Source organism: Macadamia integrifolia, chromosome 12 (assembly GCF_013358625.1).
Source record: "Macadamia integrifolia cultivar HAES 741 chromosome 12, SCU_Mint_v3, whole genome shotgun sequence".
NCBI classification, from domain to species: domain Eukaryota; kingdom Viridiplantae; phylum Streptophyta; class Magnoliopsida; order Proteales; family Proteaceae; genus Macadamia; species Macadamia integrifolia.
In genome coordinates this window covers 29,958,418-29,983,981 of record NC_056568.1, presented here as the reverse complement: position 1 = coordinate 29,983,981, position 25,564 = coordinate 29,958,418, and the positions used below count along the sequence as shown (strand labels likewise).

The 25,564-nt window shown below is 39.3% G+C and overlaps 1 protein-coding gene across 2 annotated transcripts; it reads left to right on the top strand.

Moving 5' to 3' along the window:
- On the top strand, nucleotides 1-25,349 carry LOC122057893 (DEAD-box ATP-dependent RNA helicase 3, chloroplastic). 2 transcript variants are annotated; one of them, XM_042620241.1, is made up of 11 exons: nucleotides 1-297; nucleotides 499-969; nucleotides 2,769-2,905; nucleotides 2,990-3,404; nucleotides 3,705-3,803; nucleotides 12,858-13,082; nucleotides 15,005-15,382; nucleotides 21,496-21,639; nucleotides 22,498-22,593; nucleotides 23,423-23,703; nucleotides 24,962-25,349. In XM_042620241.1, exons 1-11 carry the CDS (start codon nucleotides 16-18, stop codon nucleotides 25,038-25,040), a joined length of 2,607 nt encoding a protein of 868 aa, XP_042476175.1. In that variant the 5' UTR covers nucleotides 1-15; the 3' UTR covers nucleotides 25,041-25,349. The 2 variants fall into 2 exon arrangements, with proteins under 2 accessions (XP_042476175.1, XP_042476176.1); XM_042620242.1 differs by having other exon boundaries at nucleotides 156-297; nucleotides 495-969.
- The last annotated feature ends 215 nt before the right edge of the window (nucleotides 25,350-25,564 follow it).

Here is a 25,564-nt window from a genome sequence, read left to right as displayed (position 1 = left end):
CTCTGCTGCCCTGCTATGAGTTTGCTACCCAGCTATGTAAGAAACGGTCGAAGACTCGAAACCATTTACTACGTTGCGCGCTTCTGTTCCACTTGCTCAAAACCCCTCCGCCATAGAGTCTTATCTCCATACAAGGAGGAGAGGTTCATAAGGCCATACGTTTGGAACTGGCCTTATCGAATTCCTCTGCTTTCTTCCGGGGCCCCGACGACGCAACTGCGTATCTCCCCCATCGACACCGCCACCGCCACCGCCACTGCCACTGCCGCCGCTTTGATCATTAGCTTGCATAAACCTGTCAGTATCTCTCTACTATCTCTATCCGTCACCCGTTTTAATTCGACAGAATATTACAAGAGAATAGGAGAGAAGAACCGCGACCCTTGTTATCTACTATTTGCAATTTCCCGTATGTTTAAATCTTATTATTTCTCCTGAACCCGAAACAGCGGTTTAATTGACCAACACCAACTTCCCTTCTTGCTGTTAATAAGGTAGCTCGTCGTGATTCCACTGGAGCTTTGGGGTCACATTTCGCAATACACCATGACTTCTACCATAGGTGTGTCGTCCATGTTCCAGACGCCATCATTTGAACTTTGCCGAAAAAGCTTGTATTCTCTATCTCCGCCCTTCTACCAGAAGCCCCACCAGTTGGGAGTTTTGAAGGCCTACAACAAGGGCTTCGAAGTTGCTTATTCTTGTAACCTGAGAAATCAGAGGAGTGCAAGGAGTGTTCCTCTGTTCATTCGTCATGCAATTGCCACCCCGAACTCGGTCTTGAGTGAAGAGGCCTTTAAAGGTCTTGGCGGCTTCTCCCAGTCCCAGGGAACTCTGGAAGTGAAAGACGAAGACGACGAGGGTGAGCAAGGAGGAGAAGACGAACTTTCCGTCGCCAATTTGGGTCTACCAACGCAGCTGGTCGAGTCCCTCCAGAAACGAGGGATTACACATCTTTTTCCCATTCAGGTAAGACTTTCTCCCTTTCAATGTTACAGGCTTTACTTTCTCCCTTTCAACATTACAGGTTTACGGTACCGGAAACCTGTATTGGCTCCTCTTTGATTACAAACAGTTCCTAAAGCACATATTTGATTTCTTCCTTGATTTTGGGTACTGCTGGAAGAATAGAGCATGCTCTTCATCTGTCATCTGATTGTTGCCACAATAAAGATTTGGATCCATGTTTATGATGTCTATATCCTCAGAAGCTGGAGGATATTACATTTTGCATTAATGATGCCTACATAGTATACCCTCAGTAGCTCAAGGATATTACATACTGCATTAATGATGTGGATATTGCATTTTGCATTAATCCTACCAAAGGGTTGTATGAGAATTGGCACTTCACGAATGAAGCTTTCTTCTTCTTTTTCTCTTTTTGTCACCAATGACATAAGACACCTTCATTTCCTTAAATCACTGAAAATATATATATATATATATATATATTCACACTCCCTCACTTCATGGACAAAGCTTTTGATATGTACCTTTTAGAAAGTACTTTGGTAAACCATAACCATGTTATAAACTTTATGTGCTGTATACTTCAGCTTTCCTTTCCTGTCTTTCTGCGAAGTGCAATCCTCTTCCAAACACCATCATGGATGTCCCAGATAGGCATATTACATAGCAGAAACTTGTTCATTTTTATAAGTGAGACCAACATGCATTTAGGTTGAATACCTAGACTGTCTGCAAATGGTGAACTGATGTGGATCTATTCATTGAAATATTATTTGTGAATTTCGTGGCAGTTATCGCGTGGAAACAGGCCAGCAAAGGATTAATTAGTCATAACTTTGCTTTTGGCATTTTTCATATGAAAACCTGGGAATTATTGTTTTTATGTCTATGGATTTTAAATTATAGGTTTGGCCATCTTTTAGGGGCTATTTAGGAGTTTATATTGATTTAAAGTTTTTAGTAATAATGAATTTTAAGAAAATTTTGCTTTTACCATCTGTAGCAAGCTTGCTTTTCCTCCTTTCATAAAAGTAGGTTGGGTTAAGGATTGTCTTGGTGGTGGACGTAATGCATGTAGGGCGCTTTGGCTTGACCAATCTATATGGTACATCAGGTAGACAGCCGGTACCTTATTATGGTCTGTCGTTATAAGCCTGTGGCTAACTTGTAGTGGTGCATCAGGTTGACAGTTGGCACTTATTATAATAAGCCATAACCTATCAATCTTTTTGCATGGATCCTCGCTCTTATCGTTGCTTGGAATCTCCATGTAGCCGACTCCATTAAGTTGGGAGACATTAGGTAGGCACTAAAGAAACAGGGCCTTCAAAGATAGAGAAAACATAAAAAGAATTATATATTTATTCACTTAGGAGGAGAGCATTCTTGCACTCCACCTCAACCTATGAACGGCTTCCTAGCCAAAAGATCTTCAATGCCAGGAAAATTGGACGGTTATTTTGGCGCTGATGATTGATGGTCTGAAGGGTTGAAACTCCATCACAGCGATTTGTGCCAATGATGGAGTGCTAGAGGCTCTGTGGTTCTCTTTGGGATCTCAAAATCCATTTGACCAATAAAAAGAAAATTTATTTTGTGTGTCTGGATTTATCCTGCTCTTGTTCGAATGCAATGGTATTCTATTTGTAGATGCTGCCCTGCAAAACTCTTTAGTTCTCACAGTCACTATTCTATCTGTTTCAAGATTAACTGCTTGACTGTCATGATTGCTGACTATGATTTCTTATTAAATCTCTCTCTCTCTCTCTCTCTGTTGTTTTCTTGCAATGCTTCAGAGAGCTGTATTACTGCCAGCCTTGGAAGGCCGAGATCTCATTGCACGTGCAAAGACTGGAACAGGGAAGACACTGGCTTTTGGAATCCCAATAATTAAACATCTTACTGTAGAAGACGAAGGGCGAAGTCCTTCAAGGTAGAGATGTCATGCTGAACATCTGATGACCTTGCAGTTTCTGCTTTCTTCTAATGGCCTAATTTATATTTGTGTTCTTTGAAGGCGATTAGGTCGTCTTCCAAGGGTTCTGGTCTTAGCACCGACTAGGGAGTTAGCAAAGCAAGTTGAAAAGGAAATCAAGGAGTCAGCATATTATTTGAGCACCGTTTGTGTTTATGGAGGAGTTTCTTACAATACCCAGCAAAATGCACTTTCTCGTGGGGTTGATGTTGTGGTGGGAACTCCAGGGCGCATTATTGATCTGATTAAGAGTAACAGTCTTAAGTTGTCTGAAGTTCAATTTTTGGTCCTTGACGAAGCTGACCAGATGCTTGCTGTTGGGTTTGAGGAAGATGTTGAACTGATATTAGAAAAGCTTCCTTCTCAGAGACAAAGCATGCTTTTTTCTGCAACAATGCCTGGTTGGGTAAAGAAATTGGCAAGGAAATACTTGGATAATCCATTGACAATTGATTTGGTATCCTTCTATTCTTAATCTGTCGATTTTTCTGTCGGTTCACTAATACTTTGTTGCATTCTGTTTACTCCTCCCACCGGGGTTCTTAAGCCATGTATCACATGGGGCATGCATATTGTTTTAAGATTTGGTTCTTGGGGCCTCTCTTTTATGATGTTCTGGATGCTTATTGTTCCTTTTTTTTTTGGCTCTTAGTTCTACCAAAATAGAAAGAAATCCAATATATTTTGCAAGCTACTGTAGTATATTACCAAAATGAAACTTGGTTTCCTTTTTTTAATCATGTATTTTGTCATATAGGTTGGTGATCAAGATGAAAAGCTCGCAGAAGGAATAAAGCTTTATGCCATACCAACAACTGCAACTTCAAAACGGACAATTCTTAGTGACCTGATTACGGTATGTGTGGGAGTTTTCCCTCCTGCGACTAGTCTTTGTCCTCTTGGCGTGGTGCTCTGTGATATGATAATCACTAGAACTTAGTATACTATGTTGCCTCATACTTGTTTTTCTTTGTTTGTGCGGGTGTTTTCCGTCCTGCAACTAGTCCTCTGTCCTCCTGGGCATGGCGCTGTATGAGATGAAAATGTACTAACCTTAATATGCTATGCATCTTCCCCCTCCTTTTCCTCGTCTTTCTTTGTACCTACTGCAAAAAAATCAGCAAAAGTGGCCTTGGGTTGAATGGGTTTTTATTGTAATAGGCCACTTAAAAGGGCATAGCTAGTGCACGAGGATCCCGCCACTACGGGGTTTGGGAGGCTCATATTTACACAGCCTTACCCAGCTTCCCGGAGAGGCTGTTTCCCGATTCGAACCCACATCTACTAGGTCGCAAGGGAGCAACCTTACTATTGTGCCGAGGCATGCCCTTTAATGAGGCTAAAATATGGGTAGGAGAAATAAGTATGGCATTTACTCTATCAGTTAGTCTAGTTAAAGTCCTATTTCTTTATTTTAATTTTTTTGGTTAGGCTGGAATTGGGCTTTAAAAATCCAGTCTTATTTCAATTTCCTAGTTAGTTTAAGTACCTTATTGGTGTAGGCCTTTCCTTTTTGAGTTGGAGTGTGTTTTTTAGTCTTCTATATAAGTTTGTACGGGGTTACAGCCTTAGACACGAATTTGAGTAATAAAAGATTGGCTTTTGCCTTTTGTTTTGTGGTGGTTCATACCTCCCTGCTGTTGTGATTCAGTAGGCTCCTTGGTGGTGATTCCAAGGTTGGGGTATTGGTGCCTGGTGGTAATGCCAGCCCTCAGATCGGGTGATGATTCCTAATCATATCCTTTCTATTTAGTTTTAGTTGAATTAGGAAACAGATTGGAGAATGATTTGACTTTTTAGTAATGACAGAAATCTTTCTTATTTATAAGAGGATTACAACCAAATAAGGAAAGTTGGATGCCCGTTGTCTAAGCATCCCTATCTATTGAACTTATTACGGTACATGGTAAACTAACTATAGAAATCTCAGCACTTCCCATCAAGTTGGTGCAAATATATCATACATGCGCAACTTGGAGATAGGAGGATGAAATGCCTTATAAAGAACAACCCTGGTAAACACATCAGCCAACTGATTCTCAAAACTAACAAAGGGTATGCAGATTGTCCCTTGTTCGAGCTTCTCTTTATGAAGTGCCTATCAATCTTAATATGCTTAGACCTATCATGCTGAACAAGATTGTGAGCAATACTGATGGCTGCCTGGTTATCATAGTACAGTTGCATAGGGCCTTCAATAGCAACTTTAAGTTCACATAAGAGGTTCTTAAGCCATACCAACTCACAAATCCCCTAGCCATCGCACGATACTCGGCTTCAGCATTGGAACGAGACACCATAGACTGCTTCTTGCTTCGCCATGTAACAAGATTGCTCCCAAGGAAAGAACAATATCCAGATTTAGACCTCCGATCATCAATAGATCCAGCCCAGTCAACATCAGTAAAGGCTTCAATCTTCAAATATCCATTATTAGAAAAGAGAATACCTTTCCCAGGAGTAGACTTCAAGTATCATAAAATCCGATACACAACATCAAGGTGTGGTGCCCTGGGGTTATGAAGGACGCGGCTAACTATCCCTACATCATAGGCAATATCAGGCCTAGTGTGGGATAAATAGATCAGTTGGACAACAAGTCTCTGGTACTGTTCTTTATCTACTGATAACCCACTACATTGTGCAGTTGATGATTAACATCCATAGGGGCATCTGTAGACTTGCACCCAAGCATACCAATGCCAGTAAAGAGATCTAAAAACATAATTCCCTTGGGAAATAAAGGTACCTCTACTGGATCTTGCAACTTCAAACCCAAGGAAATACCGAAGAGGCCCTAGGTCCTTAGTTTTGAACTTTGCTGCTAGTAAGCCTTAAGATTGGAGATCTCCGCATCATCATTTTTAGTAATTACTATATTGTCAACCTAGATGATCGAAGTAGTAGCTTGGGTACCTTTCGCCTTGATGAACATGGTGTGATCCGCTTGACCCTGTCTGTATCCAAAGCTCATTATAGCTTGCATGAGCCAGCCAAACCACACCTAAGGAGACTGTTTGAGACCATACAATGACTTCTTCAACTTGCAGACACGCCCAACAATGGAGAGATGCAAAACCAAGAGGAACGTCCATATAGATTTCCTCTTCAAGGTCCCCATTGAGAAATGCATTCTTGACATCTAATTGTTGAAGATTCCACCCCAAAATTGGCAGCAACATACAACAATGCCCTAAGAGAAGTCATCTTTGCAACCAGCACAAAGGTCTCTTAGCAATTAATCCCATAAGTTGGGTGAAACCTTTGGCCAATGGTCACTAAGCGTGCCTTATATTGCTTAATTGTCCCATCAACCCTTTGCTTGATCGTAAAAGCCCATTTGCACCCTATCAATTTCTTCCCTTGAGGAGGAGGGACAAGTTCCCAGGTTCCACTTTTGTCTAATGCCACATTTCCTCAACTCTAGCAGTCTTCCACTTAGGATCATTGATGGCTTCTTTCCAAGCCTGTGGAATAGACACAAAAGACAACGAAGAAATAAAAGCCCTATAGGAGGGAGACAAAGATGCATAAGAAAAAAATAGGAAATGTGGTGCAGGGTATAAGAATGAACTCCCTTTTGAACAACAATGGGACAATCATCCTCTAAAGGAGAAACAAGTATATTAAGTATAGGAGCAACAAGGACATTATCAAGTATAGGAGTGGTACCTGATAATGGTGGATCCGATGGAGGTGCTGCAGAAGGGTATGGTTGGTCATTAGAGATGTCCTTTTCCTTGGACCTCCGAGTGTAAGTGATCACATACTTTACATGTTAAACGGGTGGCTCCCCCTGAATAGGAGACATATCAATAATAAACGGAAGCTCTTCCTCAAGACTCTGCCCCTGAAAAAGTGATGAAAAATAGGCCTTGGATTCATGAAAATTGACATCCATAGTTATATACAAGCGACGAGTATGAGAGTGATAACAATTATACCTATTTTGAGAGGCCCCGAGTAACCAAGAAATACACACCGCAGGGCACGAGGATCCAATTTAGAGTGGGAAGGAGAGGAGTTATGGGCAAAGCAGACACACCTAAAGACCTGGGGAGGAAGAGTATAAGAAATGGAAGGGTCCGGGAGAAAAGAAATATGGGGCTTAAAGTTTAAACACACTAGAAGGGACCTGGTTAATAAGGTGGGCAGCAGTAAGAACAGAATCCCCCCAAAGATGTTTAGGAACCCCAGTGGCAAACATGAGAACATGAGTGGGGTCCAGGAGAAAAGAAATAGGGGGTTTAAGTTTAAGCACACTAGAAGGTGGGGCAGCAGTATGGAGATAATCCCCCCAAAGATGTTTAGGAACCCCAGTGGCAAACATGAGAGAATGAGTGACGTCAAGAAGGTGACAGTTCTTGCACTCAGGTATCCCATTCTGTTCAGGGGTCCAAACACAGGAAGTCTGAGAGAGGATGCTGTGAGAGTCAAGGTACTGCTGAAAGGTACCATCAATGTACTCCGTGCCATTATAACTACGAAGAACTCAAACAGTAGCATTGAACTGTGTCCGAAGCATGGCATGGAAGGACTAGAAACAAAAGGCATCAGACTTACTATGAAGGAGATACACCCAAGTAAGATGAGTACAATTATCAATAAGAGTAATAAACCAATGATCCATTCCTATCAATAGTCTGAAAAGGACCTATAAATGAGAATGAATAATAGAAAAAGGAAAATCACTTTTGTTATCACTTGGGGAATAAGAGTTGTTGGTATTTCCAGTGATAGGGCCAGCGAAGTTCCCACCAATTGTAAGCAGGCAGGCACGAGACCACGTGAGGTAGTTCTAACCATTAAACTTGATTGGACCCCAGGGTTCAGAGAGAACTAGTTGCCTGGACGACGACCATCTTGGACCCCAGAGGAGATACCATTGCTGGCATCATCAGTCAACGTAGTCATAGCTTAAAAGAGAAGCACACGTGGAGGGAAGAACATGGCAGCAACATAGGTGGCGGTGACACCTCTGGTGAAACTTGGCAACAATAAGGGTTGCGGTGAGGAAGCACAAGGAAACACGACAGGTGGCGTAGAGAGCAGCACCGGCGTGGCAAGGTTGGGTCGCATAGATGGGACCATGGTTTAAAGTATCTCTGATGCGATACGATATGATACCCCTCCGGTACGTATCTTAAATTTAGCCAGTTGATAAGATGATTGGTACCAAAACTTTAATCCATGGATGGGACAACGGTGAGGAGGCGCGGCGGGTTTGGGTTAGATGTGCATGGAACGTGGTTTAGTCTACCATGTTAGACTAGGAGGCGAGGCCTCCAAGAACGGAGAAGAAAAAACCAAAATTAAAAGAGATTAGGGTTTTGGGCTCTAATACCAAGTTGAATTTGGAACCAGAGATTGGAGGGTGATTTGACTTCCCAGTAATGTTAGAGGTCTTTCTTATTTGTAAGAAGATTACAACCATATAATGAAAGTAGGGTGCTGTTGACTAAGCGTCCCTATCTACGAAACTTACTACGGTAAATATTTAATAACCAAAGTAAATAGTAAACTAACTATGGTCATCTCAACAGTTTCAGTTTCAAGAACCCAAAATAAACAATTAAAATAAAAAAATCCCATTGATTATAAGAATACTAGTTTGAACTAATGTGTCAAAATAATTGCTTTCGATTCTGATATTTATGATCTATTGTATTAGCTCCAAACTCTTACCTTTTAGCGATCTAATGTTCCAAGTGGCTAATCTAATCCCACGCTCATGGGGAGGCTTCTTAATTCGTGCATGCATGTGCCTACTAATCACCACATCATTGTGTCTTAAGTGGGATGCCCTGTCAAAAGACCAAATATACAAGGTAACAGATAAAAGGGGAAAGAAAAAAAAAAGTTTGAGGATCCATGCAAAGGGTGAATGGCTGGTTATAATAAAGTGCCAGCTGCCAACCTGACACACCTGTAAAATATATATATATATATATATATAAAAGAGAACATGAAAGATAAGGATAAAGTGGGAAGGCACCTAAAGTATCAAAGATTCATTATCATCATAAGAGAAAGCATAAGACATAAGCACCAATGGAGGACGTAAAAATGTGAACAGGTTCAAACCGACATAAGCAGAAAATCAGACATAACATAAACAATAAACAATAAAGAATAACGCTAGATGAACCAAGCAATGTGATACAAGACAGGATAACAGGCTACCAATGGTCCAATACTTGAATTAATAAACAATAGCTGCTGAAATAAAAGAGAGGGTATAAGAAACGTCCCTTACTACTCTGAGGTCTCTGACCCCTTCCAGAACCAACACCGATCACTGTGGGGAGGACCGGTATAGTTTGGCGCAGCTGTGCCAAGGATGTGCGGTAACAGCGGATAAGGTTGAGGTTGAGTATGGAAGGATAATGTGTAGGTCGAGGGTCAGTTTTGGAGTAAGGTAAGCTTCCACTGCTGGTGGAGGCTGTTGGGTTGCAGAGGAGCGAGGTACTCGCTTGCTGATGGGAAAAGGATTTTGGCAATAGGTGATTCTGGCAGCTGTGATGGAGTTGGGGGAGGGAGAGATCAAGAGTCTAGGTGGAAGGGAAGGTCGAGGGAGGAAAATGATGTCCAGGCAGAGGGATAATCAGGGGTGGAGTGTGGGGTAGGTATAGGTATGTATGGCAGATGGGGAAAATAAGAGAGAGATCGAGATAGGAAATTGCAGAGAAGAAATCAGGAGAGAGGGGGAATCAGAAGAGACAGATCGAGATATAAAATTGCATCCTTACCCCCAATGCTAATAATATAAAATAACCAAAAGAGGTAAAATGTAAAAAAGGAAAAACACTTTATGACATAATAGTCCTGTACCCAAAGTACCTTTGCACATGAACGCTAACATTGTTTTGGTTGGAAAATTAGAAGACTTGTGTTTGGTTGTCATTTTTCATCACCATAGTTGTCAAGGTGCCGCTTAGCGGCAAGGCAGTTGTGGAAGCCCAATGGCAACCAGTTGCTAAGTTGTCTAGGTAACCAGACTAGAAATCCAGGGGGGAAATAGGATTAAAATGAGGGAATTCTAAGGAAAGAAGGGCGAAGAAAGGGGAAAAAGAGAAGGGGGAGAAGAAGAGGAAAAAGAACAGCAGCCCGCCAGTCGCTGTGGCCACTGGTGAAGATAGTAGCGGCAACAGTACCCTTGCACTTGCCAATACTATAAGATAGCCAAGAGGGGTAAAAGGTAAAAAAGGAAAAACACATTACAAATCGCTCTGAAATATCTTCCAGTTAATGCATAAACCATGCCAAGTGAACCAAGATAAGGTCCATAAAGGTTACCATAGGGCCAAGTCGAGGTTCAATATGAATATCAACCATTGGGTCCATTTTGACTTAGTCATTTTACCTATTAACCACCTCTCTTAGGTATTCCATTTAGGTCTTCAGGTAATTAATTGAGCTAAGCATTCAAGATCACTACATTCTAGTATACAACAACCAACAACAACAACTTAGCCTTTTCCCAACTATATGGGGTCGGCTACATGGGAAAAGAAATATTACCACAAGAACATCCCACCTACAATCAATGGGAACATGAATCTTTGCCCTCCAAATAGCTCTATTTGAGGTCAAATTGGAGCCAAGACCTAGCCTTTGCATGTCCTTTCTTACAACATCCTCTATGGTCATTTTAGGTCTCTACCCCTACCTCTTTTGATCTGGATTTGGTCATCCTCCTCATGGGGCATCCCTAGGTCTCCGTTGGACATGTCCACACCACCGTAAACGATATTCTCGGAGCTTTTCTTGAATCGAGGCTACTCCTAGATTCCTTATCATATCTCTTCTAATTTTTCCATACATTCATCTCAACATCCTCAGCTCTGCCACGATCACTACATTCTAGTATCCTCTAGATAATTACAAGAAGAAAACATTTATCTTAGGAACACAATCAAGCAAACATAGAATTTCTTCCAGTCTTGGTTCAAGTTGCTTGAATCTTCATAGATGGCTCGACTTAATCTTCAATTTTGGTGCTCCACCACTCTATAGGAAAAAGTCTTTTGAGCAAGTACATATCTCCAATTTGATGCTTGGACTCAAGGACTTGCTTCTCAATGCTTGGAACTTGTATACTCGTCAAAGCACTTGGAAGATCAAGTAGCTTTTTTACGCACAAATAGAATGTGATCACCAAAACAAATAAGGCATTAAAAACATAGATTGTTCATCGAAACCTTTGCCTCAGCAAATCCTTTCTCCTTGACTAAAACCTTGCATTAATCCATCCATTTGTTCCCAAAATTGTAGCTTACTCCTTTCATCCAAGCCTACTTGGGGTGCATAAGTGCTAATTGTAGAAATGGAACCCTATAATGATGCAAAAAACGAATGGAAATCATAAACAATAATCACACAATCGCACAAAAGGATTTACGGGGTTCGGCAAGATTGCCTACATCCATGGTGAGATGATATCTTGCTTCACTATCAATGGAGAATAGGGTTACAGCCACTCGTCCTCAAACCTCTCTTAGAGTGCTTACAGAGAGAGAGTCCTTGCTACAAATATATAGTGAACCCTATACAGAAAATTTACCGAAATACCCATATATCCTCCCAAAATTTTTTGTCGAGGTTGCCACCCCTGAAACCCCCTCATGGACCCACTAGTTTGTTGCCGCCCTTCTAGTAACAATGATAATGCACAGGGTGGGCTTATTCCTCTAGGCCTCATAACAGCTCTTTAGAATAAGCTAACTTTTGCAAGAGACAAAATACAAGACATCGTATCCCCACACTAATTAATATTGACCTCTTTCCGTAATACAAGCTTAATGGATATAATCCTATCTCAAAATATTTTAAAATTCACCAGGTCATTCTTTAAATATTTATCTACTACTATGCCCTCTCCACTTTAATTACTTCTATCTCCCGTATACCAAAATTTATAGTCGTTTGATTCCTTAGCTTGTTTACCCTTCCATCTAGTCTCTTGAACATAGGCTATGCTAATCCTTATTCTCCTCATAATATCTATCATTTCTAGACTCTTACCCTATAAAGATCTAATGTTCCAAGATGCTACTCTAATCCTGTGATCTTGGACTAGCTTCTTTACCTACACCTGTCTAAGCTGCGAGAACCCTTGCCTACTTGTCATCGCATCTGGGCGACGTGGCGCCTTACTTATGGTGGACACCCTAGCTAAACCTTGCTGACTTTTCACTACACCTGGATCATAGTGTAGCGTTGCTTATTATGGCGGGGAATGCCTTAGCATAACATTGAATAATATAAGTTTTAGAATCCATGTAAAAAGGGTTTGGATATGGTTTTTTTCGGGTGCCAGCTGCCAACTTGATGCACCAAAGCTAGGTTTTTCCAGTGGCGGCTGCATGCATCAACCCTCCTCCTTTATCCAGGCTAGGGACACCAGCGTTTGCTTTCATACATGATAATTTTTCAGCTAGAAAATTAGAACTTAATTTTTTTTTTTCATAATATTCTAGGGTTAAATTTGATATCTTTCCGTGTATTAATTGGTCCCTTCCCCACCCCCACCTAATTTTTTTTTTCAGCAGAAAATTGAAAATTTATTTATTTATTTTCACAATATTCCTGGGTTGAATTTGATATCTTCCCAAGGCATCAAAGGGTCCCTTCCACACCCCCGCCTGTTTTTATTCATTTTTGTTGAACTATGTATATCAATATGGATGTTTCAATTATAATTAACATCTGAATTGAGTTTGGGGCCATGTATGGTATGAGAGGACCTTATGAACAGACAGTTTCAGTTGATATTGGTCTTTCTCATGATTTTTAGATCTAGCCATGGTGTGGGATGACCACTGAATTAGCATTAGTTAATGTTAGTTCTTTGAAAAAAAAAAAAATTCTTTATATAAAGTTAAAATTGGGCTTTTGTCATGATTTTCAGGTCTATGCGAAGGGTGGCAAGACCATTGTTTTCACACAGACAAAACGGGATGCTGATGAGGTGTCAATGGCCTTAACTAGCAGTATTGCTTCTGAGGCACTACATGGTGATATATCTCAGCATCAGAGAGAGAGAACACTGAATGGTTTTCGGCAGGGAAAATTCACTGTTCTTGTTGCTACAGATGTTGCAGCTCGTGGGCTTGACATCCCAAATGTTGATCTGGTAACCTGAGCTTTTAACTTATAGTTGCTTCTATGTAATGAAATTGAAGGGATTCTTTCAGTATTCCTTAACATGATCTTGAATTTCTTGGAACTTCCATTGAAAGTTTTCTCACAATGAATTGATATGGAGACAAAATAGATGCATCTATGAACCAAAATTGGGGGGTTGTGAAAAATTAATCTCTGCATTCAGGTTGTGGAGGTTAAGACCAGGGGTGTCATGCCACAGTCAAGGGCTGCAAGACCATTGGATTCTTTATCCTCATCGAAGGGATAGTCTGAATCTGAATTTCTGAATCCATTTAAGCAGATTGGAAAGTCATTTTAGAGGATTATAATTGGATCATCCGTGTGAAGATCCTGCATACATTTCAGAAGAGTTTGGAGAGGAAATAAAGCCTTCAAGGGCCAGGAGTATGTGATAAATTCACTCAAGGGTATTATGGTAATTGTACATGACTTACCCTAGTTGTATAGAGGAGTTGAATATCTCTAATGCTTAAGGTTTTCGGTATTTTTAATTGGGAAAATCATATTGCTCCCGCATTAGTGATGTTTAACCTGTCACATGATCACACATCATTCTCATGTGGCAGATGTGGTTTGTCTTCATGATTGAGGATTTGCACCCATCTTATTAATCAGATTTCTCCTTGAAAGTTGAAACATGCAAAATGGAATTTCATAATAATATAATTCTGTGGAATTTTAGTAAGTTTCTATTATTTGGACTTGCTGCTTTGATGCACGTCTGGTACTTGTTTTCTCTTCAATTTGATCACAATACATTTGTTCTTTGCAAATGCATGCCTGAAGGAGATATTTGTTGTTGATCCTTCTGCTGTTTTTAGTTGATATCTGGTTTGAATAACAAATTTCATCAAAACTGAAATTTGTGGGGTAAGTGGCATCAATTTCATCATTTGTGCTATTGCTGTTTGGATTGCAGACTTCTTTGAATATGCACTCCTAGATATATTCTTATCTTATGCTTTTCTTCTTCTACCTTCTATTTTCCATTTGTCTATTGAAGCAGCCTATTCCAGCCATGCCCTCTATCACCATTATTTTCATCATCCTATCCCTTAGACAGCTTCTTTAATTACCATCAAACTGTAGCCTTGGAGATAGTTTCTTTGTATTTCTATTTTTTCCCCCCTTTAACAGCAGAACAGTTCCAGTCAATTAAACCCTAATGCAACTTCACCAAAACTCTATTTTCATTAACCCTAATATATTCCATTTCCTTACTGCCGTTCCCTAAATCATAAACTTAGTTTAAGCACTTCTAGTACTACTAGGACTCTGTTTTCACAAAACATCAATATTCCTTCTCTTTGGCCTACATGACTTATTTTTCTTCATGTGATAAAAGACATGAGTGAGGTTATTTTCGGGGGGAAAAAAAAGAGAGATAGATAGATAGCCCTCTGAGAAATCAACTAAATCAACAAAATCAATTTCTTCCGTGCCTAGGGAGATTCAGGGAGTTCTTAAATGAGAAATGGGAGGACAGGATTCCTGTTTTACAGAGGTAGACTGATGAGTGATGACTCTCCCTATCCTCTGCCTACTTGCGAATACTCATTGGGAAGTTTAAGTATGATGTGAAACATGTGTTCTTCATAATTATGTCTAACTTCTGTATAAACTAATGACTCTCCCTATCCTCTGCGTACTTGCGAACACTTGCTGGGAAGTTCACATATAATGGGAAACATATTTCTTCATAGCTATGGCTAACTTCTGTTGTTTGAAAGAGAAACCATGAAGATTGTTCATTGTGTTTCTTTTGATTGAATATTTTGGATCTATTATTTGTTTAGAAAATTTGTGGATTTTACATTTCTAGACTTTACAACTTATATTTGTATGTGAGAGAAGGTTGTGACCCTCTTTTCTCGTTTTCCATCCATCCAGGTTATCCACTATGAGCTTCCCAATGATCCAGAAACTTTTGTTCATCGCTCTGGTCGCACAGGGCGTGCTGGAAAGGAAGGTACTGCGATTCTGATGTTTACTAGTAGCCAGAGGAGAACTGTAAAATCCCTTGAACGTGATGTGGGATGCCATTTTGAGTTTATCAGTCCACCAGCAATTGAAGAAGTTTTAGTATCCTCTGCTGAGCAAGTTGTAGCTACTCTTAATGGGGTTCATCCAGGGTCCATAGAGTTCTTCATCCCAACTGCAGAAAAATTGATTGAAGAACAAGGAACAGGTGCTCTTGCTGCGGCGCTGGCATACTTGAGTGGTTTTTCCCAACCCCCCTCATCTAGGTCTCTTATAACCCATGAGCAGGTATTGATAGACCATCCACCTGTTCTGTTCTATCCTAAAAACATCATCTTTGTTATGCTTTAGCATCTCAATTGGTCATCAGAACTTCATACCTTGAAATAGCAGTAGAAAGGAGAGGGAAGGAAATGTTTAATCGAACTCTTAATTGAAAAAGACTTCTTTCAGTCGGCTATGGATTGGTAGGAGAATTAATTCAAAACTATCTTGCAATTGACTTAGGATTGGTAGGGAAAATTCATTCAAAAATCAAAACTATGTATATAAGCAATGTCAAGTAGTCATTAGAATTGTAAATGGGAGATGTTTGATTTAGGTTCGAATGAATTGCAGTCAATGGTATTCTTAATGGTTGATATTTTTCCTTTCTGGATGCTTTCTTTTCTGTTATGAGTTGTTGTTCTATTCTTACTGTCTATTGTCTTTACTGTCTGCCGTAGGGTTAAGTTCAATTCTTTCATGTTATTTGCTTATTTACTTTTACTTATGTTTCCCACTTTAAATTTTACCAATAAATGTACTGCTCACTGTAGGTTGTAGGTTTTCTCTTCCACTGTGAGCCTCTTCTCTTTCCTTTCTTCTTTCTTTCCTTCTTCTTCTTCCTTCTCTAGTTGCATGGTGGCTGGCTCTAGGACTTTGATACTAACATTTTCAATGTCTTATTTACTAAGTAAGAGTATGAAATTGTCAGTGACAGCTAATCCATTGAAATATGGGTTGTTCTCCTTATTTGATAAATTGTAGATTTTCTAACGTACTGACTTTCAGTTGCAATTTCTGAGTAGCCAAAGATTCTGCAGTGTGAAATGCATTTACTCGTCTATTTTATCTCTGAATTCTTAGAACCAAAACTGATGGCACACTCTATTGCTTCTGCTTGGCTTCTTTACAAACTAATATATATGCAGAAGAACTTGTGCAACAGTTAGGAAGCACCAAAATACAAAATGTCATTCATCAGAAATCCCACCAATCAGAATCCAGGGAGGTTCTGCTCACTCATATGATTTTCGTTTGATAGCACGTACCACATCTCTGTGCCCAGTCTAATACATAGGAACATATGTATATCCCCCAAACACTCGTGCTTATTTCTTCCTGCAGACCCCATGCGATTGCTAATGGAATCAATCTCCACACAATTCATATCTGCCCTGCTGTTTGAGATTTTAAATGTAACTGCAAGCGTACGGATCAGTGTAGCTACGGGTCGAACACAGGGAGAGCAACCACTTTATTTATTTTTTTCTTTTAATAATGCGAAAGTGAACTGATTAATGGTTGTGATCTAATTCTAATTACCGTCCTAAACATATGTATCTAAAATAACGTCCTAACCATTCGTCATCTAAGAATTTAAAGATGCAAGCCACGCAATTAAAATTAAATAAATAAATAACTGAAAATAAGCAACCCACGCAATTAAAATTAAAAACAATAAAAGAAAAAAATGCTGAAATAAAAATAAAGTAAAAGAAAAGGGATAAAGCTAGAGAGACTCACAAGTAGGTTTCTCTACTTAGCCCGAGGGATGCATCATAATAGAAGCTTCCCTACTTGACCAGAGAGTCACTCTTACAAGGGTTACTCTACTTGGCTTTAGGGAAAGGGAGACAATTAAAATAAAAGCAACAAATTGATGGTTCTATGGCTAGGAGGGGCAAAGCCAACACATACACTAGCCATGAACCTTGGGGGAAAGGGATAGCAATAATGTAACGACTGAAATTAAAATCCTAAATTAAGAAAGAAAGGGTAGTTAGAAGAGGGAATGAGAGGGGGGAGACAAGATTATTGAAGGAGCCTACTTACTTGAATCAATGCTTGAACTTGAAAGCTTGGGTGATTTGAAATACTACCAGTACTAAAAACCAGATTTGGAATAAACCAAATCTGAAATTTCTAGTACTAGAGAAAACAAATCTTAAAAAAAAAAAAACTGAACTTGAAAAAAAAAAAATTGCTCCACGGCTCGTGATCTTGTCACCTAGATCTAAGCCTAAAACTATAACTTTAAAAATTACAACTCAATTGCATAAATCATAAACATAAAAGGCTGAATAAGAATAAAAGAGTGCTTGCATTAATTGACATAAAAAATTATTACAAAAGTGATTAAAGCAAAAATAAAGAAAAACTAAAACTGAAGAGAGTGAGAGAGGGAGAGAGAGAAGAAAACTAAGCATAAACTAGAAACAAACTAAAGGGAATAATAATAAATAGGAGGGGGGGAGGAAGGGGCTTTTATAGGGCTTTTGTCTTGCCTCATTCCTTCTACAAGTCTTCTTTAAGAAAAGAAAGAAAATAAAATTAAATTAAATCTTGGTAAAAATCCTCATTCTCTGAGATATTGTGTGAGGAAAGAGAGAATCTGTTTCCAAAATTAACAAATTCTATTCCTTCTTTGCAATATTAACCAATATCTTGTAATCTTGATTAAATCAGAAAGGAATCTCTGCATAGCATCTTCAAGATCTTGTGAGGTGGCAAGGAGAGAGAATAATCTTCAGGATTTTGTAGGAGAGAGGATGTGGTACCAATGAGTGGGTCCCTTGATTCACTTTAAGCACTTTCTCTTGTAGACTTGGAAACTGAAAAAAAAACAAGAAAAATAAAAGTAGTACTATCAAAAGTGGGGTAAAATGTACACTTACATTCCTAAGATTTCACACATTATTGTGCTCATCACCTGTCCTTCAAGCATTTAATTCATGTACCAAATTTGCAATGTGAAGGATTATGGTTCTATTTTACCCCACCCCACGACACCAAATCCTAACCCTGTAGGTCCACAATGCCCCATTCTTCCAAAGCCTTCAGCGCTCATTTTGACAGTGGGCCGAAATCACAGATTAAAAACAAGACCTCCGTAGTGTTACCTTAAGAAAAACGATGTCCTTAATTCATCTATCGATGAAATCTTGGGTATCTTTCACAGAGATTACCAGGCCGACAGACCGAGCCTTAAGATGGTTCCGTCAACCAAATCCACATTAGACTTCTTACCATTCTTCCAACCTCTCTACCACATGAGGCCTCATAACATAGATGTCAATATTGGTTTTGTTTGAGGAAATTGTTGTCAAAATTTATTTTTGGTCTTGGGGAGTTGTAACATAGTCTATTTTCGTATCTTTTGGGAGAATGGTTTTTTTTTTTTCTTTTCAATTTCATGGGTAATTTTGGCCAAAATTAATGCAAAGCTAGTTCAGCTAAGAACCAACTCTACAGGAGGATCACTACTGTCAGTAGATTACAGCAATTACTCACAACTGATGAAAGAAATTTTATCAATATATAAGGACCAGAATAAGCAACTCTTGGGACTGCAAACACAATAAACAAATCAGGTCTGATATCTCAGTATAGGCAGCAAACAACCAAGACCCAGATTGGTCTATCACAGGCAGCATTTAGATCACAAAACCCAGAAATCTCAAGAATACCAGCCTCAAACTCCCATCGAACATAGGTTCTATTCACCGTCCAAATCTCAGGCCAGAATAATGGCCAGATGCTGAGATATCTCAGTTCTTGATTTAGGGTTCAGAATTAGTAAGTAATAGAAATAGGCAATCCCCACACTGGATCAGCACCAGATCACCATTCAGCATCAGTGTTTGGGTGGTGATTTGAACCTCCAAAGATGAACAGCAACCGATAGAAAGATTGCGAGATCGATGGTTCTTAAGATTCAGCAGAAATCCTTCAAGAAAACAGAACCACAAGGTGGAATAATGCTTCCTTCAGTCAGCAACTCAAAGGGCAGTCCTTCAATACCCTTGTAGCAATCAAGTGCAGATTCCAGCAGCAGTAAATCACACTCGGTTGACCCTTAAACATGCAGCAACTCTCAGAAAAGCAATCTTACTCATAGAATATCGATTAGGAGCAATAGAAGAAGTAGAAGGATAGATGGATCGAGCTTCTCAACCTCTCCTAGGCATCTCACCCATCAGGCCTCTCACAGTTTTCTTGGGCAAAGCAAAGTTTCTTTTCATTTATAAAATCATGGCGAGAGCTCTATGTCTCATACATTTAAATACGCTTGCTGGAATACAGAAAATAGAAAGTGCTGGAAAAGGAAATGAACCCCCTGCACAAGCTAGAGAATTCCTTGTACAATAAGCCAAGAATAGAAGTGGAAACAAATCTCCACCTAACTAATACTTGCCTAACTCAAATTTTGAAATAAATAACAAAATAGCTACTAGATTTAGGCCAGAATAGAAACTAAATCTAACCCAACGGTCTGGCTTTGAGTGAGCCAGAAACACCCAACCTGCATGGGCTGGCCCAGCCAAGGCTGGTTGGCTCGATGCCCCATGGGTCTGGTCCACTCACGGTGGATCATGGTCAGGTCCAAGAACCCGTCTACATAAAAAATTAGTCCAGATCCATTTTGAAGTAAGTTTGGCAACAACTGAACTCCGGTTATCATATACAGTCCTTGTTCATTGCACCTTTTTTTTTCTTGCTAACGACGGGTATCCAAGCCTTTGGCTTGACTAGTCCCACGGGCCCATACTAACCCACAACCGCATGGACCGAGTCATACCGGGATTGAATGAGAACCATTCAACTTTCATCGAAAGCAATGAAGAACACTAAACACCACCGTGTGAGTGGCCCTAAGGAGGTAAGAGGAGTCAAACTCAGAACCACACGCTTCTTGAGGAGAAGGTCCCTTGCCAACTCAGATACCCCTTGGGGTTCTTGTTCGTTGAAACTTACATTTTTCATCAAATTACATTCATATGACCCTCTTATGTTAGTTCTTAAATTACATTTTTGCCACCCTTGATTTTCTTAGTTACTAAATTACATTCATGGCACTCTTTACGATAGTCACTGAATTACATTCATTCTATTTTTCTATGCTACCCTTCTCTGTTGGTTATTAGTTTAAATTCATGCCGCTCTTCCATGTTATTAACTTACATTTGTGCCACCTCCTATGTAAATAATTATTTAGGGTAAAAGAACCCTACCGGTTTGGCATAGGAAACACCCAAACTGCAGGGTGCGAAAAGAGCGCATGATAATATGCTTCCGCATGCCCTCCCGTCGGCTCGCTGGTCTGGTGTTTCCTACACCAGGCCGACCGGCAGGGTTCTCTTGCCCCATTAAATTACATGTACAAAAAAGTTAAACCAAAATATCCAAATGAAGTGACCAAGATAAGAGAATTTAATTTTGTTAACCAACCAAAACGGTCACTGCATCCTAATTTGTTAGAGTCTTATACCCCACACCTGTTACTGTATTTGTGCAATATCATCTCCTTGCTGAAGGTAGAGCACGATTACAAAACATACTACTGCGACTTGGTAAGTAAAGCTTATGGAAAATCCCCTTGAATAAATGATGATTTATTTACTTTCAACTTGAACCATTACATAGTGGCTATTAACCAGTGCTGGCCCCACCTATCCAGGGTCCTAGGAAGGATGAGGTTGGAGTAGATCCTAACCTTTGGCATTTTTGCACAAAGTGGCCACCCTCAAGACTTGAACCGGGCATTTGCCTGAAAACCCGAAAATATCTTGGGTACAACGATATATTTTTCACCAGGGACTTGGACCTTGAAAATTTTGTTCCATGGCCATTTCAGTTTGGTGCTAGCATGGAAAGTTTTAGATCTTTCAGGCTGCGGAGGATTCTTTACTGATTAGAAAAGGAAAAATCTGTGAACCATTTCCAGAAAGCATAGAGAACTAGTTTTGAGTTAACTTTGTGTTCCTTAGCTCAGGGTGCTACTTTGGACTCTGGTTCATAGACTTCAGAATCAGCGTTGGTTGTGGTTGTGGTTTTGGAGTTCCCATTGAAGCTCTCTCACTTGTTCAAACCCTGTCATTTAGTCCTGTTGAGCTGTAGGAGTAACCAAAGTTGTTTTCAGATTCGTGTTAATATACCAACCTGTTTCTAGATGCTTTTGTCTGCAGTACTCCTCAGGCCTTATTTTTCATTTAATGCATTGGATTTCTTCGGAACATTCTGCATTCCAATTTCCAACATCTAGTTTTTCCACTTATTGATCTTTTGATCTTTTTTGTTCCATGTAACATTGATGGGAAAAATTTATCACTCAATCAAATTGTACAATTGTGGTGCAGGGAAGGGTGACGCTGCAATTTATACGTGATCCAGGTTATTCTAGAGGGTTTCTGTCTGCAAGGACTGTCACTGGCTTTCTTTCTGATGTTTATCCTGCTGCCGCTGATGAAGTTGGAAAGATATACTTAATTGCAGATGAAAGGGTGTGTATGTGGAATGGATGCATTTATAAATGATTCTTTCCTTCGACCTTGATTTTTGAGCTTTCTCTGTACTTTTTTGGGGGGAGGGGGAGAAAACAAAAATGATTAATTAATTTTATTTAGGAAACATTGAAAGATAACTAACACACGGAAAAGTATTTGCTGAATGCAGTTCTCACTGTGCCAAAATCAGCCAAGAAATGTTCACATCATTGTACCTCAAAGACAAGATTTGATTGAAAGGAACTTTTTCAACCGTCTCATCTCCTAAAAGTGGTCTATGGTGCTATCCATGTCCAGGGTGCTCCTAAAGGACCCAGACATCTTCTAAGCACAGTGAAATGTATTCTCCTATTTTATGATTGGAGTTATGGGCATCCAGTCGGACCACTCCAATGTTCTTCTGTATCCCCTATTCCACTCTATACATTAGCTCTTAGATTTAGCCGAGTATGTCTTCAAGTGAACTGGCGTCGGGAAATCTGCATTTGGAAAGATGTCATTCAAATCTGAATGGCAGAGAATTTAGGTATTTTGGATGCACAACCTGGAAGTGGCTAATGTTAGAGGCCAAGAATAAGTTGAGTCCTTTAATGGAATTAAGGATGGATCCACCTCTCTTAACTATCTTAAATAGTTCCGCCATTTCATTCCAAAATTTACAGTTAAACCCATATTGTAGTTCTCTAGAGCCACACATCTTTGCCATTTAAAGAAAAATTAGAGGTTGGGACATTATCATGTCCATCATGCTATCATCAACTTATCCTCTTTGACATCGTGATGCAATTTTTTAATGATGCCCGTGGAACAGGTTGATTGGTCTCACATGAATATCTTAAATGCCTATGATTTCAGGTTCAAGGAGCTGTTTTTGACCTGCCAGAAGAGATTGCCAAGGAGCTACTTAATAAGCAGACCCCTCCTGGAAATACTGTATCCAAGATTACCAAGGTTGCTCCTACTGAAGTTCTTTTTTCTCTCCCCTCCCCCCCTTCCCTTTCCTTTCTTTTTTTAGTTTCTTACCCCCTTTTCTTCCAATTTTATTCATTTTTGGTTGGGTAATGAGTCGATAAGTAAGCTGGGGTGTAGCTTTTTCCCTACGGCTCTGTTTGCTTGCAAGGGGAATTTAAAGGGAAGGGAAGTGAAATTTTTATACTTAAAAATGAATGTTTATAATCATTACCCCATGTGATTCAATGTGATTATATAAACCACTTGATTTTTTTAACCATATTTGGTAATGATACATTTTACATGTAATTTTTATTTTAAATATTATAGCAAAGGGTTTTGGATGTAAAGTAAAGTGAAATTTTATAACCAAATATGGAATGATTTAAAGTAATGATATAGTCAAATGGGGTAATGATTACATATATTTCTTTTTTTAAGTATAAAAATTTCACTTCCCTTCCCTTTAATTCCCCTTGCAACCAAACATAGCCTACCAGAAACTAATAATCAGAAAACATGTAAAGGTGCTTATGGTCTCTTGCATTGTCTGACAATATTAATAATATCTTGGGGGAGATAAAACAGGTTCCAGACTAATCTAGATTAGACTATTGATGGAATTAGCTAAAATCCTATATTCATTTCTCTTCTCCATCGAAAAAGTGTGATGTTGGTGATCAAGGAGTTTTTTGGACTGTCGATTCCCCTAATCTGCTTTTGACTGCACTTCTAGCTGCAGTATGAATGAAATTACTGATGGTTAATGCTTATATAAAATAAAAGCTCCTGGCTAACTCTTGTTTATCATTCATGCATGTTTTTGCAGTTGCCTGTGTTGCAAGACGATGGCCCCTCTAGTGATAATTATGGTAGGTTTTCTAACAGAGGACGCAGTTTACGTGGAGGTTCGAGGGAAAGGGGAGGATTTAGAGGCACCCGTGGTTGGGAAGGTGCACGGGGCTCTGATGATGAGGATGTTTTCCAACACAGTGGCAGGAACTACAGAACTGCCAACAGTTGGTCTCGGAACTCAAGAAGGAAAGGTGATGATTCGCTAATCAGTAGTGGTAGATCAAATCGCTCATCACCTTTTGGGAGTAGAGAAAGGTATTCATCTCTCTTTTACGTGATACTTACTGGCACCCATGTTTTCTAGGCGCTTACTATATTTTGTTTACCTTAAAGAGCACAATGACACTAAAGCAAAAAAAAAAAAAAAAAAAGAATCACTCTTGGTTTGTGGCCATTTCATGTGTTAGTCCAAACAGATTTTGAATCAATTCTGAAATTATAATTGACAATATAGGTTCCAGATTGGGCCTTGCTTTGATTGAAAAATATCAATCCATATCTGATCAAACCCAAGTAGATCAGGAATATGGATTAGATACAGTAGAACTGGATCCTTCTTTATGATTGATAAACCAGATGTAGGTCATGATCACTAGAGGTCAAGAAGTATATTAATGATTCGAAATGTTATACTTATTTTGGTTGCAAAGGGCCACAAAATGGCCTTAGCCCTTGGGGATCCAAAGTATTTTTGAATCATTCTTGGTGATGGATCTGGAGCTGGAGCTGGAGCTGGAGCTTAACCTGTCCCACATTTTTGTCTAGTTTTCATCTATATTATCTTGCTCTTCTCTTATTGTTTATTGGATTTTGCTTATAATTGTTCTGGTTTTGGTATCGCAATACCTATTTTAATTGATTGATTCTTTTTACTGGGAAAAGTACAGTACAGTTACATCACAACTTTTCAAGACTTGTCCGATATTACACTCCAAAATATTCCAAGACGGTCTTCCCCCTATCTCAATTTCTGCAACTAAAAGGTCCCAAGATTCTATTGACCAAAGGCACATCAGTAATTTTTTCTTTTTTATTTATTTCCCTTCTTAAAATTTTCCCCTTTAACATAATTTATCATAACAGCGTTTTTTTTCCTCACTATTTCCCTTCTTTATTTTTTTTTCTTATTTTATAGCCATATCAGCAAAAAAAAAAAAAATTTCATTTATGCCCTTCTATAAAAAATTTCCCTATTTTATAGCTACATCAGCAATTCATTTTTTTTTTCCCTTCGCAATTAAACGAGGGAAATAAAGAAAAAGAAATAAATATGGCAAAGTATGTGATGTGGCATTGCTCAATTCTGTCTTTGGGACTTTTTAATCTCAAAATTCTAGGGGATACTTTCGTGTGCACAAATGAGCCTAAAAGATGAGACGTAGGTGTATTAGTAGTACGTCTCAAAGATTGGAGGAGTATTTGTCATTGTTTATTTCATTCTTGTTTACTTTTAACACCATTTTTACAATAAAGGTGAATCCTGATATGACTGCTGAATTATGTGTATTAACAGAAGCTTTGGAGGGTCATGTTTCAACTGTGGACGATCTGGGCATAGGGCATCAGAATGCCCCGACAAACAAACCTACTAGTCTTGTATGTGACTTCACCCGTTCACTTGACAGCTGTGCAGCTCCAATGTGCAGCGTAAGAATGCTGTTTCCAATCACAGGTTCAGGTTCAAGAGCTCCCATTGATTTGAGAGATGGAATTACTGTGAGGAATAGAAAATCTCTCTGGCTTTGCCAAACTTATTGAAGTCTCCTGTACTTAAAAGAACACTTCATTTTTCCCCTGTTGTAGAGTCCTTTGGCTTCTCATTTTGGCATAATCCTAAAAAGCACATCATGTTGACTTAATTTGACAACACAAATGCCTCCAACTTGTTTAGTTATTGAGCATTACCCCTTTCAAGTTCCTTTGCTAATTGTTTACCACTAGCCACCATCTAAGTGCTACAAGCGCGCAGCCGACCTGACCTGAAACATTTTGAGGGCCTTCTTCGGTTTTTTCAAGGATCCTGATCTTGAGTATGTGATGGAATCACCCTTGGAATTAGGACTGACCCATTTAGGGAAATTTCTATCACTCCCCTATACTTATAACTCCCCTATAT

Excerpts from the sequence above, each read along its gene's own strand:
- LOC122057893 (XM_042620241.1), top strand. The coding sequence starts at position 16 with ATGAGTTTGCTACCCAGCTATGTAAGAAACGGTCGAAGACTCGAAACC. Across the intron at positions 3,804-12,857 it reads TTCTTAGTGACCTGATTACG|GTCTATGCGAAGGGTGGCAA; the intron begins GTATGTGTGGGA and ends CATGATTTTCAG. Across the intron at positions 15,383-21,495 it reads CTCTTATAACCCATGAGCAG|GGAAGGGTGACGCTGCAATT; the intron begins GTATTGATAGAC and ends ATTGTGGTGCAG.